Here is a 19,894-nt window from a genome sequence, read left to right on the forward strand (position 1 = left end):
TTTGACTAAAATAACTGGCTGCCAGCTAAACAAGTGTGCTTCTGGAGATTTTGGTGGGTTCTCAATAATGCATATTCTCTATACTTGTCACAAGCATTTAGCTATTGCTAAATTTGCTCCATCAGCCAGATGCAATGCTTTTGATTCACAGTTACATAAATGGGGTTTAAAATGATTAAATTCTCTAGTTTCTACTTTACACTTTGTACCGTTTTGTTTGGTAGCTGTGGTCAATCTCAATGTAGCTTCAACACGGAAGACTGACGTACCATAGAACCAATCCATCTTTACACAGTGCTCCTCGTTGTTCAAAAAGGCTGGCTGGTTTTGTGCCCATGCCTGGAATACAACTGGTGATCCATCCATCCACCTTGCCAAAAAAAAACAGTTGCATGCATAACTACATACTTCTTTTTCAGTAATATGTGTTTGCATGTGCACAGAGAATGGGCTTGCATTCTTCAGACTTACGAAAATGACTTGTCCATATCAATATTCATACCAATATAAAAAGGCCTGTGGTCTTCTTTAACCTGTAATACACAAACTACACTTTGTCACAGACAGATCAAATCATAATATACACAAAGTAGCCAGGCCCTCTCATCCAACATCAGTATGACCCACAAATGTTCTTCTGGAAAAATGGTCAAATATTCCCACAGACACTTTTCAAAATCTTGTAGAAACCTTTCCAGAAGAGTGTAAGCTGTTATAGTTGGAAAGGGAGGATGCATATTAATGCCTAGAGATTTAGAAGGGGATGTCAGAAAAGTTCCTGAAGGTGTAATGTGTAAGTGTGCTAATACTTATGTCCATGTAGCGTATCTGTTAACGTTGATAAGACGACAAACAATGGTGATCACTCTCCACTGTACGTCAATGCTTCAGCTGTATAAAGAGTCAAAAGCTCAAGGGTTTCTTGATGTACACATCATTGGTGACCTCACCTGGACCCTCAAGACCACTTGCCTAGCCAAGAAAGCTCAGCAACAACTTCATCTACTCCACCCCTACCACGCCCCCCACCTTCCCCACCCCTAGAAAGTTGAATTACATCAACAACCATACCTGATGCCACAGAAACACTCTCTCTTCCTCATCATTGATGACTACGAGATCAGCATGTCTGTGTTTACAGAACCTCTGTCCTTCTTTCATAGAGACAGGATAACCATGATAGATGTAATACTGGTTGTCCTTGAATATAATCCAGCCATCATCTGTTTTATTATACGCTGTAAAAGCAGAGAATATCTTTCAGTCAGGGGTGATAAAGATGGGAAAGCACATGTATAGATAAAATCCTACTCATCTAAAAGTGGAAATGTGCAAAAATATAAGTAAATGAAAGTAAAAATATATTTCTTTTGGATCTACAACTGAAAATTAAAACAACTATTAATAAAAATGATTTAGACTGAAAATAATGTACTTTCTGCACATGCATCTAGTCTCCAATACAAAAATCCAATAATATAAGATGAAATTCTTAGTTATTTGGTAAGAAAACTTACTTTTACTTATTATGTTTACTTCTTTTGGAGTTACACCTACAGGAGACCAAAAGAGAGACTGTGTGGATTAAATCTGTTTATTTACACATTATATGGCAGCATATAAGAAAGATAGTCTTGGTAGCTTTTTAAAAGCCCTAAAATAGGAATGTTGGGCTTTAATACTGGAGAACCACAGCATCGCTCACTGCTTTTGCTATAATGGGGGCACCAGGACAGGAATTGCATAGGAATTTTCACTCAGCTCACCAAAGCAGCATACAGGACATGATACAAAAGTCAGAGCATGATACATAAGTTGTGTAAATTCAACGCAGAACAGTTCACACATCATTCAAGGTGGTCGAATCATTTATGCAAGGGCCAATGACTGAAGATAAAGAGTAAAATTTTCTTTGACACAGCTCTGCTTATACAAAGGTAAAACTTTTGGTAAATATGAGCATAATAAACTGTACAACCTGAAAAAATGCTTAGTTTGCACTTAACGAAACCAAAACTATTATCCATGTATATACTATAATGACAATATAATTGTAATACCAGTGATAAGAATGAAAATAAAAAAATAACAATACTAATCATTTGTGCACATGGCAATCCAATACTACACTAATATACATGAAAAATAAGTACTGTATTGGATTTGGTAGTGGACTGTAATGTATATCCTAGTGAAGAAGCATCTCATAATCTGCAATAATACAGTGTTAATTCTGTTAATTTAGTAAAACATTATTTACGAAAATTCTTACACTACCCCTTAACATCATTCCATGCTGTATTTAGAAAAAAAGTGTATTTCACATGCAGTTCTTTCTGGTCATGCTCATTTTAACACTAGGAAGTTTGGTCAGGTGGGGGAACAGTGCACTCACCCCTCAACCTCAAACTCCACCTACGAGCACAGCCATTGGCTCACAAGCTGCTGAATGCGGTTTTGTTGACTCCGTACAGAAGCATCTGCATTATGGCATGATATGCAAACAAGGTAATGGTAATGGTTTTGCTTACTTTACCTTTTTGAATCTCGCAAAGCCACGAGTTCCTGTCTTCACACTGCTGGTCATCCCATTTTCCTTCATCTGCATTCCATCGTTTACGCTGAAGTATAGCACATTTTTCTCTGTTGTGTGAATTGCTTGGTTCTCCTTCTGCCCAGTCCTGATAGGATGACTGACAGAGAAGAAACCAAAGCTGAACTGTCACTGCACTGCAAACACAGGCTTACTCCCTATGAAGAATCATCTCGGGAGAATTGATTCAATTTAAAGAAAACTCACAGAGGAACCATCACTCCATGTGTAACCAGCAGAGGGATCCTGGATGCTGTAGCCAATCCATGCATGTTCTCTTCTGCAAGCAAAGTTACGAGAGAAAAAAAAAAAATTGGTGATCTGACAATGGGTATCAAGTAATCTAACAGCACCAGTCATCAGAAATGTGCAGCTTTACGCTAGTCTCTTACTGGTGGTCAGGTTTGGGTGCAAAAGTTATTGAGTCATCAGGTTCAGATTATAATATTTGTGCTATGAATTTGGTTGACTGAGCCTCACAGGCCATTTTCAGGTTCAGATAAAAAACATTAAGTAAATTAAAGCTGATTTGGACCATTGAACTGTGCTACTGTGTCTTAGCTTGAAGCTACATTACATAAGTTTTAGATTTCTACCTCTCTGGTGAAAATATGTAATTGCATGCAACTTGCAGAGGAATTGGTTTTGTTTGTAACTATAACTCGCTTCAATGATGTCATAGGTGGGTGGGTTTGGATTCGTAGTACTACTTATTGGGTTGGTGTCTACAACATCATGCCAAAACACATCTGTACTTTTTCTGTAAGGTTAATTAATACTTAATACCTCCACTCTTTTGTGGTCTTTTCTTATTCTTATTCTTTGGTCTTTTAAAAGCAAGAAATGATGACAACTGTGTTTTTATTGTTCATTTTAATTTTTAAAAAGCCTGTAGCATTTACCTGAATTTTTTGTCAGGCTGAGTAGTAGATCTTTGGTAAACAAGCAGTAGGTAAGAATAGATGAAATTTCATATTTTATATAAATGTTGTAAATAACGATTTTATCAAATTAATAATCCCGAACACAGATGGTTAGCATTAGGAGCAACAAAATAATCAAATAAAAAATTTAAATACTGCAACTGCATTGCAACGCACATAATAAGGAATGGGATATTCTAGTCATTTCACTTTTTCTATATTATTTTTCAAAATAAATTCCTTCAATGAATAGCAAGAGGGTTGCTGTCTTCACGTTATCACAGGAAAAGGTTTTTCATGTGCAGAGATATTCGCTGTTGAATAGAACCCTTCTTTCCATGCACCAAGATATGCGATGTGCAAACCTTGCACACTGAGCAAATTTCAAATGTATTGATCACCGGTGCTGCTGAGCTTTGGATTGAAGCTTTTTTTACACAGCATTTCTAATTGCAGGCTGGCCTGAAGAGGAAGTAAGAATAGAAATATAACAAAAATCTCTTCCAGCTCACAATTTCTACGGTCCAAAATCTTAAGGGGAACTGTAAAAGTCAAGGCAAGTTGTGGCAGATCAAGAAAACAGACTGAACAATTAGAATTGTTCATATGCTTGTTTAAAATGCAGAGTGAAACCCCCATATGACAGCAAAGGATTTGCAGGACGGTTTAGCTGATTTAGGAGTGACATTCATCATTTTACTATATAATGTTGTTTGCCAAAGCTTAATCTACATGAAGGAGCCAGCAAATGGAAAACTTACAACAAGACTAATGAAATAAAAATGAAACACTTTAGACACAATTTAATGGTCCCAGTGTTTGCAGAAAAACAGACATAGCATTTGACAAAAACGAGCACCTTGGCAACTGTTAAGCACTGGGGTAGATTTACTTTATTCCAGAAATTACCTCAAGGTCCACACTGAGCTACTTCAAGAAATGCAAGCTGAATCTTTTGGAACTGCCCTCTCCCCCGCCTTGAACATGTATAGATCTGCTGTGCAAGCAATACAGCAAAGAACTCTGCCAAACTAGACACTTTCAAGAGTGGGAGAAAAATTCCTAAAATAAGAATAGAAAGACATCTTGCTGGCTACAAAAGTGTTTGCCAGAGGGGACTGAGTTACTAAGTACTTAATGAGTAGGGTGTTCAAACCTGTGTGAACCCCTGTTTGTAACACAGAGATGCCATTTTCTGCCACTGAACTGGATGACTGAATGTCACCTTTGCTCAGTTGTACTTAGTTCAGTCTGCTTTTCAGCATAGAACTACAGCATAAAGTTAAATTAGCACAATATGCTAGTAATGAATTTAGAAATAAATTAATTTGCAATCTTACCGTTTAAAGTCCTCCATATCAGAAGCACTGTGAATGCTGAGCAGATCACCCCCAAGTTCTCGGCAGAAGTCCAGAGCTTCAGACCATGTTTTCTGTCTTCTGTATTCCGGATTAAAAAGCTTAATCAAAGAGAACCAGTGAATGAAAAATTACATTTAAATAGCCAAGTAACATTCAACCTTCATTCACCATATGGGTTTTGTTACAGTTGATGTTCTTGGTTGATTATAATCTTGTTGAGAGTGGGGAACAAACTAACATGGGGTAAAACGTAATATGGATATTTTATATGGTTCAATAGGTTCAAATAGAGCATGTTTTTGGTCATTTTGTCATATCACCACCATTTTTTAAACTGCAACTCTACCAATGATTCTTTCTGTTAAAAGTAACATATGTACACTGTAGATTTTCACTATCAAAATATTGTAAAAATTTTATGGTCAAAACATGTTTTAAAGGTTAAATGCATGTAAATAAACCATACATATATACATTCCTGTATTTTAACACTGCTGTAGTTAATTTACAGGACTGGAATGCAAATTTTAAAAAATAACAATCACTTATTTCACCAATATTTGCATTTATTTTAAAAGGTCGTCACTGTTATTATTCTGGTAATATACTGTCAGAGTAACAACTAGAATTTGAATAACTACAATTTGAACTACTGAAACTGTAGAACTGTAGTTAAAGACAGTATTTCTAGGAAATTAAATGACTGTAATTTTACAGAATTTTACCATCACTGAAAAAACACATTTTTAATGTTAATTACTGGGTTGTGTTTGGCATCCCTGCTACAGACATTTTAATCACTACTGCACTATTTTGAAGCATGTAAACAAATCACAGGTAGAGTACAAAGTACAGCCCCTGCACAGCAGCGGTCACTGTAACTCAGTGTTAAATACAAGTAAAGTCCTACAAATATAAATTTAAAACAGCCCATTTTAGTCCAATTCTAAGTTTTTACGCAAAATAATCAAAAACACACTACAGATATCACAAAAAATAAAATATTTATAACTTCATCTTGCTGACATTTGCTCATCCGTTTTGCGTAACACAGGCTCTTTTCTCTAATTATATTCAGTTTGATATATTTAGCGTGGAAATCTTATTTTGTTCAAATATCATAAAATTGTATTGATTCAACAGTGTTTGCATTGATTTAGCAGACTTTTAAAGAGAGCCCCTCAGTCCACCTCAATTCCACTCAAATAATCCTGTCTGTGGGCTAAGTTGTGATGTTTTGTGGTGTTGCTTTCAGCTCAATTGTTCCTAACCAGTAGGTGTTTGAAACAAAGTTTACATGTGCCCCGGCCCTTTATATATGAAAATTATTAATCTGGCTGTGTTCAGATGTGCCCCACTCTCCCCTACATGTTAAATGTTTTTCACTTATTTTTCCACAAAGATTTTGACCACATGTTGGTTTGAAATTCAGCATTCACAGCACTTTATCATACTTCATCAGAAATACCTTAAAACAGAGATCTCTGTTTGGTATTTCATTCCAGCCTGCACTGCAGTGAGGAGCAGGAGTGATTGGTGGGGGCAAAGTTGTGGCCACATCATCAGCCTTCTGCTTGCAGATGTATTTCTCTGCATTACTACAATCTAGCACATCCCATAATCCAGCAAGAAATCCTGTGGTTACAGCAACACAACCTTGCTTCCCCCCTGTATTTTTAACAACAGTGACAAAACACACATCTGTGGTCATTTTTCTGCTGTAACTAAATCATTATAATATGCTTCATGGGCAGAAGGCAAATCTTTTAAAAATACATAGAATTTTCAGGCTTTACCTGGCATTCCAATATTGAAGTGAGTGAACAAAACCTTCTTGGTGTTTGTCCACTCAAAAATGTATCGATTCTTCTGGTTAGACAGTCCAATCCAGAAGTGTTTCCCTGGCTGCGCCCCAATTAGACTGGTGAGGAATGCATTTTGAACCCTGGGAAGAGTAGATATGGTGTTTTTTTATAGTGTTAATAAATAAATACATAAATAAATAAACACAGTTTTCTGCATCAACAAATGCAAATTAGGACAGTACTACACACAGTGGAAGTCTTATGTCAACAGTGTCCAGAAACGCTGCCAACCTCTCTGGGCTTGAGCTCTTCAATGGGCTGACGCTTAGTGGAAATGTGTATTGTGTTCTTACCACCTTTCAGATTATTTATGGAAATAATGAATGTTGTGTAAAATTCAAAAGTTGAGGTCTGTTGTGGTATGAGGGGCATTAGTGCGTTTGGCATGCACAACACATGCTGCATTCCAGGTGATGTATGTTTTTGAGATGTCAAACAGTCAAACAAAATTTCAGGGTCAAACAGAATTTACTAATCATTGCTTTCTGCTATTATTAGCTTTACACATACTGTCTCAACTCTTAGGAATTGCATCCATGCACTTTCATGGTCATGAAAAGTAACAGACATGGTAAAAGTAACTCTGATGCCGTTTATCACTCGGCAACAACTACTGCTGTTATTGTTTATCCCCTGAAAGAGCTTAATAATACTAAGTAAAATTACTAGCTTTTGACATTGATTTAATAACTAATTGCATGTTAAAAGCTTTTAAGCCCATATATGCAAAAACATTCAATGCTTTAGAATTTTAACACACCTGTTAGTTGTGAGGTCTAATGTTATGGCGAAACCTCACACTGAGCTCCCTGACTGGTGAAATTTTTCTATACTCTTGGACCCTACCCAACATTGTTTGAAAAATATTTGAAAACACTGCAGCATTAAAAGATCATCGCTTGTAGTATCCCCAGAAACCAGCCATTAGGGGTGTACTTTGTGTACTTCTGGTGCCGGTCCCAAGCCCGGATAAATGGTGAGGGTTGCGTCAGGAAGGGCATTCGGCGTAAAACTTTTGCCAAAACTATCATGCGGATCACAAATATGATTGCCATACCAGATCAGTCGAGGCCCGGGTTAACAATGACCGCCTCTGGTGCTGTTGACCAGCAGGATGCCAGTGGAAATTGGACTACTGTAGGTCGAAGACCATCAAAGAGGAGAGGAGGAAGGTGGGTTAGAAGGCAGCGAGAGAGAAGGAAAGGCAGGAGTGTGGAGGTTAGAGTAGGGACTCTGAACATAGGGACAATGACTGGTAAAGGCAGAGAGCTTGCAGACATGATGGAGAGAAGGAAGGTAGATATTCTGTGTGTCCAGGAGACCAGATGGAAAGGAAGCAAGGCCAGGAACATTGGAGGTGGATTCAAACTGTTCTATCATGGAGTAGAGAGGAAGAGTAATGGAGTAGGGATAATCCTAAAGGAACATCTTGGGAAAAGTGTTCTGGATGTAAAGAGAGTGTCAGACAGGATCATGAGTGTGAAGTTGGAGGTTGATGGTGTGATTTTGAATGTGGTCAGTTCATATGCACCACAGGTTGGTTGTCAGTTAGAGGAGAAAGAGGAATTTTGGAGTAAGATGGATGAAGTGGTAGATGGTGTCCCTGTTATAATTTGGGGTACATTTCACATTAGAAAAACGAACAAATACAATATTCTCTTTCTTTAGAACAAAGTGTTGGAGCTGTGCTTGTAGACACAGTCGTGGGCATACAGGGTCTACAGCATCAGTGATAAGACACAGCCTTGTGGACAGTCTGTGTTGAGAACGAGGGTGGGAGAAGTGTAGACTCCAATTCTAACAGATTAAGGCCTACAGGTGAGAAATTCCAGAATCTTCTCACTGTTCATCCAGGATTTTTGGTTCGGAAGAGTGCAAATGTTCTTAGTTTGGACTACATCATCCACACAATTCCTGATGAATTTAGACAGATGATGCGTATTTGTTCACATCTACCATATCTACCTGGCTGATATTCTGAAAATCTCAGGGTCTATACTTTCAAAGCGGTCCTGCTCTCTGTGGCTGGACATGCACTGTTTGTACTGTACCTTTAAGCCATTTCAGGAGCTGCCAGTACGTTGGTTTCGAGAGCAGTGATATGGTCACTTTCCTGAAGGCCGGGAGCACTGTAAGCATCCTGAACGTTCATGTGAACATGACCTATTGTGTTTCTTTCATGGACCAGACAGAATGCATCTATCACATTAATTGAAATAGAAACTATAGCTCATATCTCTTATTCACATACAAGAATGCTTCTGCTTGTGGTAGTGGTATTTTTTTTTGGATGCAGTATATATTTGCACTACCTCAGATGTTTAGTAGATGCAAATCTACAAGTATTTATTGCGTGTTTCACACACTAATACAAGTAAACTAATAATTCTGACCTGTTTGTAATGTCAACCAAGTAAGATCCAGTTTTCTCACACATCTGCTTGGCCTCTTCAAAGGTTTTAGTCTCTGATCCTATTAGATAGCAGTAGTAACCAAACCTGAACCAGCCCTTAAATAGACAAGAAATGTGAGACACCGATTAGAGAAAGTCTTCAAACATAATTCTACTATAACAAGAAATCCTACAAACTTTAACCTGAATTAAAAATCTATACCAGTCAACAAAATCCCAGACTGTTCTGAGACAACAGAAATGACTATGTATTCCACAGAATATGGTAACGTAACTAATAAAGCATTTCAGATAAATACTTACAGGTTTGCAGCCTGGGCTTGTAACAACAGTGTCATTAGTAGATGGATTTGAATGGGTTTTCTTCTTACAGATGTATCCATATTTGTTCTGACAGATTTGGTCAGCCCACTTTCCCTCCTAGACAAGAAACAGATGTATTTACTCTTCTAGCTTTCATTACGCTGGTCCTTATTCTCCAAAGCCTTAAAACTAAGTGAAAAGGAAAGAACAAGTACTTCAAATGCTGTACAAAGTCAGAATAAAGGTATTAAACTGTCACTGGGATGGTACGTGTTCATTACCCCCTGATTAAAAAACAAAACTGAACCACATTTCTTTTGCACTATTACAGCCCCATTTCCAAAAAACTTGGAACACTGTGCAAAATGTAAATAAAAACAAAATGCAATGATGTATAAATCATTTAAACCCTATATTTATATGATTTGCATATCATTGCATCCTAATTTTTTTTTTTACATTCTGCTCAGCAACTCAGCTTTTTTTTGAAAATGGGGTTGTACTTTAAGTTGCACTGGTACACAAGTTACACCTTCTCTTCACTCCTGACATTTTGTTTTAAACACCTGTTTTAAAAAAAATAGGTTATACAGAGATAATTTGTACCCTGGGAAAACTTATTTAAGGTGCACAGCTGTATCTTAAGATCAGTGTTGAACCATTGAGTGTACAATTGCATTGTTTCTACCTTGACAAACAAGTATATACCAGTATAGTAACCTTTATTCTGACAGAGTAGAACAGCATCAACTGGCTTTGTGTTACTGTTTCAGTGATGATTCTCATGAGGATGGAAGTAGTTACCTGTCCTCTCATTAAAACACAGTCCTCCTTAAGGGCAGCATTGTGGCTTGGCTCGTTCACATCCCACAAGGCAAATGGGACACCGGAGTGGTCACTCCACTCAAATAGCAATGCAGTTTTAAGGTCATTAAAACCAATCCACAGCTCATCAGTCTTTGCTTTACGGGTGGGAGGAAATAACCAACAGTAAAGAAGTATAAGACAGCTTAATTGTTAGGTTAAGAGTATGTTGATTCATTGCAGGCTGGTGTTATGGACTGCACAGACTGATATTTAAGTCTTCAGAATGTTTAGGTATGTGTATCACTTGGTGTAAAGACTATATATACTTTTCTTCTCAAAACAGTGTTTACTTATCTTTTATTGCCAGTTTCAAATCTCAAATTGCTTGTCAGCTTTTGCTTCTTTCATCTTACAGAATCTGGAAGTTCAGGTAATAGTGGGTAGCACATGCACGGGAACTCACAGTATCCAAGTTGTGAGATGACGAAGCTTTGCTCTTCTATGCTGAGAATGCTCAGCAGATCTCCACGTTCACTCCGGCAGGCATCTCTTGCCTCCAGCCATGTTTTCTTTGTACGAGTGAGGAGGTAGCAGTGACCTGAGTAAGGGATCCATGGACTGTGACAAGAACCTGTAAGCACAACTGAACAGCAGTGGACAAGCATTTAAAACTACCGGTAAAATATCTAGGACGTCAAAGTCAAGCAAAGACAAAGACACTGCTTACCTGGTGGAACAGTGGGAGTGGAGAGACCTCTTTGGCAGATATATCCATGCCTTTCAGAACAGACAGCAGTGGACCATTCAGAACCATAAAGCTGAGTTATCACCCCACAGCTGTGGCCTGGTGCAGCAGATGGTTCACCTTTTCCCAGGGAAACACATGTACATCCACAGATAATGGATGAACATGCTTTTATGACAAAAAATACTTACATGCACTGAAAGCTTACACTAAAAACTCACCACTCAACCATTTCAGATAACGTAAAGGTTGTCCATTGACCCAGCGCCATCCACTTGAGGCATCTAAACTGTTCAGCCCTGTCCACAATACTGGACCTGTGGTCACAGTCAGTCCTAGGAAATTGTAAAGTGAAAATATTGAGTTTGTTATTTCATGATTGAACGTAATTTTGTGCTGGTTATATCAAAGCTACACCACAATCCTTGGGTTGTAACAGAAGAACTAGAACTGTGACTATTACTGCATGTAAAACACAATACAAAAAGCATAAATGTAGAGATACTCAGTGGTGCCTCCATGACAAATGAGCAGCATTTGTCACAACAATGTGACAACATGTGTCACAACAATGGGCTATTTCAGAAAGTGCACCTATTGTTAATGTATAAATTGTCAACCAACCTCTACCCTGTCTATTAATGAAAAGGGACCCCCACCAAATTAGATTATATTTGGTTGGTGGATGTTTTTCAACTCAGAAGTGACAATGACATGGCTGCATTATGTGTTAGAAGGTGTTGTCTTGGTATAACTGTATCAGGCACAGCAGCGTTGCTAGGATTTTAAACACCTCAGTGTTACTGCTAAATTGAGAATAGTACATCAGGCAGTGGTGATCGTATGAGTGCAACACAACTAACATGCTGGTGTCACTGCAGAGAACGGTCCACAACACAAATGATATCTGATCAGCGATGGTCCTTGGACAGAAATGGACGGTGTAAAGGGTACCTGACAAATCAGTACTACAATACTACAAAGTGCACTTCTACTGTAAGTGTACCAGAAGTTCAGTAGGTGTAGGTACAAGCAGGTGTGAAATAAAGTTACTATGATGTTACACTGTTTGTTAGGGAAAAATAGATGCTCAAATACGAACTCAATGGAAGGTCCTTGTTTAGCTGCTTCACCCACAATCAGTGAGCTTCTGTCTTTGGTATTCTTAACTGAAAAGAGCTGCAGCACTGCTCTGCCTCACACCACAGCATATTTGTGAATCTGAAAACTCACCCAATTTCCCAAGAGATTGGTGGAAAGATTGAAATGTTACTCATTTCTCAATGACAAAAGAGATGTGTAGTATCTCAATTAATGTGGGGAAGATCACATTACCAACCCAGGAAAGAGCATTTCCAAATGAAGGACTGTAAAACTAAACATTTTGTTGCCACTTGAAACTAGCAAAAGTTAGTAAGTTAGTGAGTTAGTTATCAGAAGTAAGTGAGAATAATAGAAGTTAGCATTGAGCCAGCCCTGGAGTAGCCAGTCAACTTGGAACCCCCAAATACCAGGGAGTATTTAGGTAGCCACTGGTAATTCAGTGTATTCAAATCTGAATACAGATACATTACATAGATAAAGTTACATATACACATAAAGGCATTATATTAAATCATTAAAATAAATGAATATATCTATTCAATCGTACATTGCTCATTCTTATCATTCTTAATGTCTGGTGACTTTAACTGACCTTTCTATCTGATGCAGTTTGTCTCAGAGGCGAAAGAGGACAGTACCTGATATGAAGGTCTGTTCGTGGGGTTCAGTGATGCTCAGCAGGTCTCCCCCCTGCTGCTGACAACTCTTCCTGGCCTGATACCAGGTCAGTGCAGACTCTTTATTCAACTGGTAATAGACATCTGTCAGAGGATTCTTCCTCCAGAACTGTTGAACTGACCACAAAGAGAATGTCTCAGTGTTCTTTATACAAAAGTTAAGGAAACCCAGGAAAAAAAAGGTACAGAATTCAAGAGATCCATTACAAATGCTTCCAAATATATTAGTCAGCACTTCCCCAGTAGGAAAACAATGCTAATTATTGTGATTAAGCTGACATGTACTGTAATTTTTCAGTGTCAGACAGTGAAATCTTTATGTAAGGTTTAATACGTCATAGTGACAGCTCACACATAACAACCCACTCTTTCAATTCCCAAATGGCTTTTTCTCAGTAGTATTGACACTTTTTGTGCTGAAAACCGACATTAGTGAAGTTAGTGATATTGTCTACAATACCTTTTAATTCATTAATTTACAAAAACAGCATCATGTTTGTTATTTAAAAAATTAGTATGTCAGATATTGATCAGTAGTTTCAGTGGATGAATTTTGACAGGAATCAAAATGCAGCAAATGCATCAAAAAGTCATCAACAAACAAATGCAAGAATTACATGAAAACCACCAAACAAGCACAAGTGGGAGATGCATCACTAAGAAACATTTTGGTAAGACCTTCTATGAAATGTGGTATCCCCATTGTACTTGTGCTTCACAGTAAAACACTACATACCTATTTCCTGAGTTGGGCAATAACCCCAGAGTTGATTAGGTTTATATTCACTTTCAATTGCACACCACAAAAGACTGGATGAGCGGCCTTCCGTTGTGCAGTCTGTGTACCATTTATCATTGAAAAGGAATGGGAAATGACACGGCTGTCCAAAAGCATTTCCTTCAATCGTGTATATTTCTGTGAATTTAGAAAAGAAGACGAGTATGAAATTCACTGCAATGAATTAGTAAGCAGTTTAATGCAGTTTCCTTTAAGTGTATAGAGTTTTGAGAAAAATTGAACATCCCTTTTATTGCTGTATTACGTTGACATTTCAAAGAAGCTTTTGAATGCTTTGAATGAGGTAGTAAAATTAAGTAGTGCATATTTCAGTTTTACGTTTGTATGATCAAGAGATTGTTGGCATTGTCTTAATGAAAGCATATGATAAATAATTATGTCTTTGTTTTTTCATGAAAAATTTGCTAATACTGAAGCATAAATAAAGAAATGTGCTTATTTCAATTCTCCGTTAAGAGATTAAAGATAGATACCTTCATACGGCCGAGAGCAAACGCTGTCTGTCGTTCCATGAACTGTCCACTTGCCCTTGTCTCCCGGGTCTTTGGAGAGTGTTAGTAAATGAGAATCTCCCCGAAGAGACAAGTAAAGAGACTCATTCTTCAGGCCGAACAGTGAGTCGCTCTGGCACTCCCACTTCTGCAGGTCATTGTTGGCATCACAGATGTACCACTGCAGTTTATTGCCCTCACTCTTGCTGCCTGTGCCAAGGCATTTCTTCTGCTCAACATTAAAGATGCGGTTCTCTGATGTCCAGCGGAACTGCTGTCTCGGGCTCTGAGGGTTGCACGGAAACAACTCTCTCAGGTTGTCTCCCAGGCATCTGTTCTTGTGTGCATTGTAGATCATAAAAGAGGTTCCATCTATACAGGAAAATTAACATGCATTACAAAGGAACAGTCTAGTCCAGACTGTGTTTTGCATTTCAGGTGAGAAAAAGAAAAGCATAATGCAAATTAAGCAAAATTTTAGCAACTTTAACTTTATAGATCGAACCATTTGAAAACACAGTTGTCATTGACAGTGGTTGCATATCAGGTCATTTCCAATGCAAAGGAAACAAGTAAAACATTTTTTTAGTGCTGTTTTTCTATAAACCTCTTCTTAAAGCACTAACATGTATCCATGTATGCTCCCTCTTTAGCTGAGACAACAAGCTAAGGTATAATTAAATCATAAGAACAAGGAAGGAGAAGAGGAAAAAGGAAGAGGCAGCATACCTGACTGAGCAAAGCAATGCAAAAACTGAAGTAAAAGCACAACAGTAGTTACTTTCATCATCTTGATGATCAAAAAAGAGCAAATTCCAGAGTCTGTGACTTAAACTCATTGGTCTTGGTGAACTGCGCTAAAGAGAGGAGTGTCCTCACAAAGCTCAACATCCTGTCACGTGCTTCTTATTTGGAACTGCTGTAACACTTTTTTTTATGAAACCTCTTCTCAGAAGACCACAACAGAGTGTTTACATTGTCCTGAGTAACTGCCCTCAGCAGTGATTGGTTCCATATGCCTGCTTTCTGTGTAGGTGGCAGATCTCTATCTCTGTCTCTCTCTCTCTCATTCTGTGTGTGTGTGTGTGTGCGTGTGGGTGGGTGCATGCGCGCATGTGTGTGCGTGTGTGTGCGTGTGGGTGGGTGCATGTGCGCATGTGTGTGTGTGTGTGCGTGTGTACGGAGATGTGTTTAGCAAGGTGGTAAATGTTTTGAGTATTACGTACACGACCACTCACCAATATTTCCCTTATTCCTCATTTTAAAATAAAACTGTAGACATAGTATGAAATTCATATAGAACTAAAAAGGTAAAGTTTGTGAACAAACTTTGTTTGCTTGAAAAACCCAGCTAATCACGTCAAAACATTAACAGAGTGGTAATGTGTTGCTAGGTGCTTTGTTTAACTGCCAACTGCCACTTTAAACTGACTACCAAATTAAATTTACTTATATCTTAAATACAATGCCACCTTAAGTTTACTGATACTATAAATACTCTGCCACCTTAAATTATAATACACACACACACACACACACACACACACATTTTCCACACCGCTTCTCCCTCGGAGTCGCGGGGTGGGGGGGTGATGGTACTGGAGCCTATCCCAGCGGTCATCGGCAGGATACACCCTGGACAGGTTAAATTCTAATATATTATTATATTTTAATAATAGCAAAAGTGTTTCATTTATATTATGATTTTAAGTTTTTGATGTGATGCATTTTTGCACATTTTGCACAGCTTTTCCAGTACTGTGGAAAAGTGGCAAATGCAATCACATCTTATTGCTTGCCACCCCAATTTTCCAGCCCCTGCTATGACACAAAGCTGTTATAACCCAAGAACATTGTGTAAATAAAAAACAACACTACTCATTTATACAACTAGCCAATCAGATGCAAGAAATCAAGACACACCTCTGCATGCGCACAAGCCGCTTTCTAGCTCAGAACACGTGAGCTCTAAACAACGCAGCACTGCAGACCAGTTATTGGAAGGGAGAGTGAAAACAGATGGATACAGTAGGCTAACTGTGTAAAATTTCACCTAAAAGATGTGTAATTTATATATACTGGATTGAATTCTATAATAATATCACAACACAGTAGTTCTGATGTCGTTACGTGACAAAGACATATACAAGAGCATATATACTTCATTTTAAACTCATCAGAGCCCTCTAATCACTGCTTAACAATCGTTGCTATCAAGCTTTCTGAGCTCTAGAGGAGCACTGGTATGCATTTTCAAATTAAAGTTCCTGCTGCAGTCAAAAAATGTGCCAACACATGCAAAATTGAGACCACAACAGTGTAGAGTTTGTTTTTTGACTCACTTCAAAAAATTGTGGTTTCTTTGGTCTGTGAATTTGGTGCTATTTTTATTACAAAAGATAGAATGGCTATGCCAAAATATCAAATCAGATGTCTACTAAGTCATCAAAGGTAAGATATAGACAGTCCATAAAACTTTTTCCTTGCCATGGCAGTATGCTTTAGCCCAGATGCTTCACAATTTAGCTTTTAAGTGTGCTGTGTTGTTTCTCATTAATATCTCATCCGTCTGATTTGAACTGAGGTCATCTTCACTGGGTAAATGTTGTGCCTGTTATAAATGGATGTGTGCTTTATTGTGATGTGTTGCAGTATTGGTTGGGTTTATGTAAAAAATTGCATTTTTGTTGGCTATTTTAACTACCACTACTTCATGGCCAAAGTGGTCACATTTTCACAGGCCTATTTTAAAAGGTATTTCTGTCTATGCCACTACACTAGTATATAAAATGCTTTTGCTTCTGTAAAATATAAGTAGAGCTGGGTGATGTGGCCAAAAATGTTATCATAATAAACAAAATTCATATTGTTCAATACTGATACACATCACAGTAAATGCTATTTTAAACTATTCTTTATGGTCAGAACATGACAAACACTCGCCAAACAGTGAAACATTTACAAATCTGTCATGGGAGAGTGGGAGAAAATGTCTGCGTCACTGTTTTTATCAGCTGGAAAAGCACCACCGTAGTTTTTGTAATAGTCATAATTTAAGAAAGAAAAGATTATTTTTAGCTGTCTGGTGATGAGAGCTCGGCTATCGCATTACAAATGCTAAACAAGTGGCCAACAGTGCTGAACTGTTTAGTTTCTCAACATCAACTTAGTATGAAGAGCAAACATTAGCTGGCTCAGTACGTCAGTGATGGACCACACCATGTTACTGCCATCACTCCTACCACAACCATGTCAGAGTATATTACAGTATTCAAACACCAGCTAGCGATGGCTGGATTTCTCTATTCCATCGTAGTAGTTTAAGGGGTGAACTGCAATAAATCAACACCAGACGAGTTCACCTTTTAAGTGTTTTAAACTGAAAGCAGTGCTTTTGTGTCTTGTTTGATCTATGGTGTCATCAATTCGCCATGTTGTGCCAGTGATGGAGTGCTGCTTCAAGTTAGCCAGCTGCTAAGAACAGCGAGACTGGGAAGATAGTGTTCTCCCACCTTCCAATCCCTCACAGCTTCCTCAGTTTACTTTCTTTTAAATCAGGGCTACAACTTGCATGAACCACTTCTTTCTTTCCCTTTCATTGCTTGGGAATGTGCTAGTCCTTAAATATGACTGAGCGCTTTAGTTGAGAGGAGTAGATGTGATTTAACGATGCTAACGCTTGTCAGAATGTTAGGAAAGAGGTGAGTTCACTTTAGGACACTAGTTATGCCACTTATCTCGTCACTCACACTTGATCACAGGAGAACAGATTGCCGGTCAGTCCACTCAAACAGGGAATGTATATCTCCACGTTTTAGCCATTGCTAAAGGCTCATGTCACTCATCACCCCTCATTCTCTAATCATATAGAAAAACTTGGAAGTGCACCCTCTCCTGGCGGCAGCAGAGTAGTGTCGCTTTCCTTGCAGTATTAAACGCCATCGGGGCTTTCACTAGAACGCAGAAGTGTGAGAATGGTGTATTTAATCAAAAATCGAACATTTCTTATAGTTCTATCAAGGAAATATATTTAAGGTACACAACTTGACCTTAATAAACAAAAAATGTATCTGCACAGTGTCTTTATTTCTAACAGTGTGTCAGCCTCAGATAGCAAAACAGTAAACGAAACATCATAGCTATGTAAAGTTATCAAATTAAGTGAAAACTATTTACATGGAACACACTTACCATATGACCAGATGTTTGATTTACATAGCTTCCTCAGTCGTAACGAGCATCTGGCTCTGCAAACTCTAGAAGCTAGAAACCTCTGTCACAGTGAGCTTTAATATTACATAAGTCAATGGTGTTTGTAAGTAACAGCAAATAATCTAAGCTACTTATTAAGGTATAACAAAATTAAACATCTATTTACCAAGTTAAATCATGGTTTGCCAGATTGTATAACTGTTTAGAAGTTCTTCTCCAGACTGGTTTAAGAGATAGTTAAATGGGTTATTTAAATGTAATGAATAAATGTAATGTGATGTGTAATGTAACTTGTTATGCTGCCTGTCACAGCTGACTTAAAACTATCACACCCTCTTTTTTTTAATAGATGGCTAACATCAGAAACAAAAATAAATACTTTGGTCTAGTTGTGGTCTTAGTGAATTTTTCTCTGGAGGTGGGATAAAATTATGACTTATTTAGAAGTCATAATTTTTAGAAAGCAATGCAGAAGCAATGCAGTCGGTTTCCTGGAACATTAAATCTGCAATGAGAGACTGTCAAACGCTTCTGTTTCAAATTATTGTGCAACAGGAAAATTCGAACAAGAAGCTGGAGAATGGAAAATGACTTCAGCCTCATAAAAAAGCTGAATACTGAGACATTTTACAAGAAACTGTTCTAGTTTTGAGGAGAATTTTCCTGTAGGAAAGGGGAGGAAAGCAGCTATAGCTAAAGCTTATAGCAGAGCAAAGTAAGTCCACGTTTTCATTAATATTGTTTAGTCTAGACTATGACACTAACACACACTGAGACATGCTGGACATTAAATGTTGTGACTACCAAGGTGGTTTGATTTTTGTTGAAAGGACAAAACGGCTCTTTTTAACATTTGGGTTGTGACTCCTGATCTAACCTGTCTTAATGAGGGTGCCAGTCACATTTCTCACTCATCCAGTTCTGTTTTATGTGCCACCACAAACTGTCTGGGCGCTGCACTTACCCACTTCCAAGTTCCTCCTTTTACGTTCCGTAAACATTACGTTATGAATTACATATTCATGTGAATCGATTCAGAATCGTCCACGTCTGCATCGCGATGCATCTAAGAATCGAGTTTTTCCTGCATTTCCTGCTTGACATATAGCGCCTACTGCAATTACTGCCACCTACTGGCGAAGAAAAATGGCTGTAATTTTCTGCTTCAAAAACAGCTGAAGAGATTCTTTCGAAAATTGCTCTTTCTATTACTTACAAAATGTAGGTATAACACATTTTTCAAAAGAATAACAGATGTATAATAAATATATATATTATTTTCATAATAACAGTAGTATATATTAAGATCATTCACACACACACACACACACACACACACACACACACACACTTTCTAAGCCACTTCTCCCTCAGGGTAGCAGGGGGGTGCTGGAGACAAGATCATTCACAGTTTTAATTAAATGTCTGTTTTCAGTGAATAAATGAAAAAAATACAACCTTTTACATTTACAATGACATACGTAACAGTATAACCCCTCAGTATGACATAGGTAATAGTATAAATTGCATGAATGGATGAAACCAGCAGAGCTTCTAGCAGTAGGTCAGTGAGTACTAACACTCTTTCTGTATGCTTAATG

The 19,894-nt window shown here is 37.9% G+C and overlaps 1 protein-coding gene across 3 annotated transcripts in view; it reads right to left on the reverse strand.

Moving 5' to 3' along the window:
• LOC108437231 (macrophage mannose receptor 1-like) overlaps window positions 1-19,319 on the reverse strand; it is a 30,994-nt gene extending 11,675 nt beyond the window's left edge. For 2 of the 3 annotated variants that reach the window (XM_017714192.2, XM_017714191.2), the window contains exons 1-19: window positions 14,811-14,951; window positions 14,064-14,453; window positions 13,528-13,707; window positions 12,753-12,908; window positions 11,232-11,345; window positions 10,993-11,130; window positions 10,729-10,908; window positions 10,263-10,420; window positions 9,459-9,575; window positions 9,136-9,251; window positions 6,674-6,822; window positions 6,346-6,545; window positions 4,857-4,975; window positions 2,801-2,873; window positions 2,537-2,693; window positions 1,518-1,553; window positions 1,072-1,238; window positions 472-533; window positions 270-370 (exon numbers count right to left, since the gene is read on the reverse strand). In XM_017714192.2, the coding sequence (XP_017569681.1) occupies window positions 270-370; window positions 472-533; window positions 1,072-1,238; window positions 1,518-1,553; window positions 2,537-2,693; window positions 2,801-2,873; window positions 4,857-4,975; window positions 6,346-6,545; window positions 6,674-6,822; window positions 9,136-9,251; window positions 9,459-9,575; window positions 10,263-10,420; window positions 10,729-10,908; window positions 10,993-11,130; window positions 11,232-11,345; window positions 12,753-12,908; window positions 13,528-13,707; window positions 14,064-14,453; window positions 14,811-14,871 (2,674 nt within the window). In that variant the 5' untranslated portion in view covers window positions 14,872-14,951. Of the gene's footprint in view, window positions 1-269; window positions 371-471; window positions 534-1,071; window positions 1,239-1,517; window positions 1,554-2,536; window positions 2,694-2,800; window positions 2,874-4,856; window positions 4,976-6,345; window positions 6,546-6,673; window positions 6,823-9,135; window positions 9,252-9,458; window positions 9,576-10,262; window positions 10,421-10,728; window positions 10,909-10,992; window positions 11,131-11,231; window positions 11,346-12,752; window positions 12,909-13,527; window positions 13,708-14,063; window positions 14,454-14,810; window positions 14,952-19,257 lie in introns of those variants that run through there. The other variant, XM_037543553.1, reaches the window with a different exon arrangement.
• Window positions 19,320-19,894: the final 575 nt, after the last annotated feature.

The sequence above is a fragment of the Pygocentrus nattereri genome, chromosome 2 (assembly GCF_015220715.1).
Source record: "Pygocentrus nattereri isolate fPygNat1 chromosome 2, fPygNat1.pri, whole genome shotgun sequence".
Taxonomy (NCBI): domain Eukaryota; kingdom Metazoa; phylum Chordata; class Actinopteri; order Characiformes; family Serrasalmidae; genus Pygocentrus; species Pygocentrus nattereri.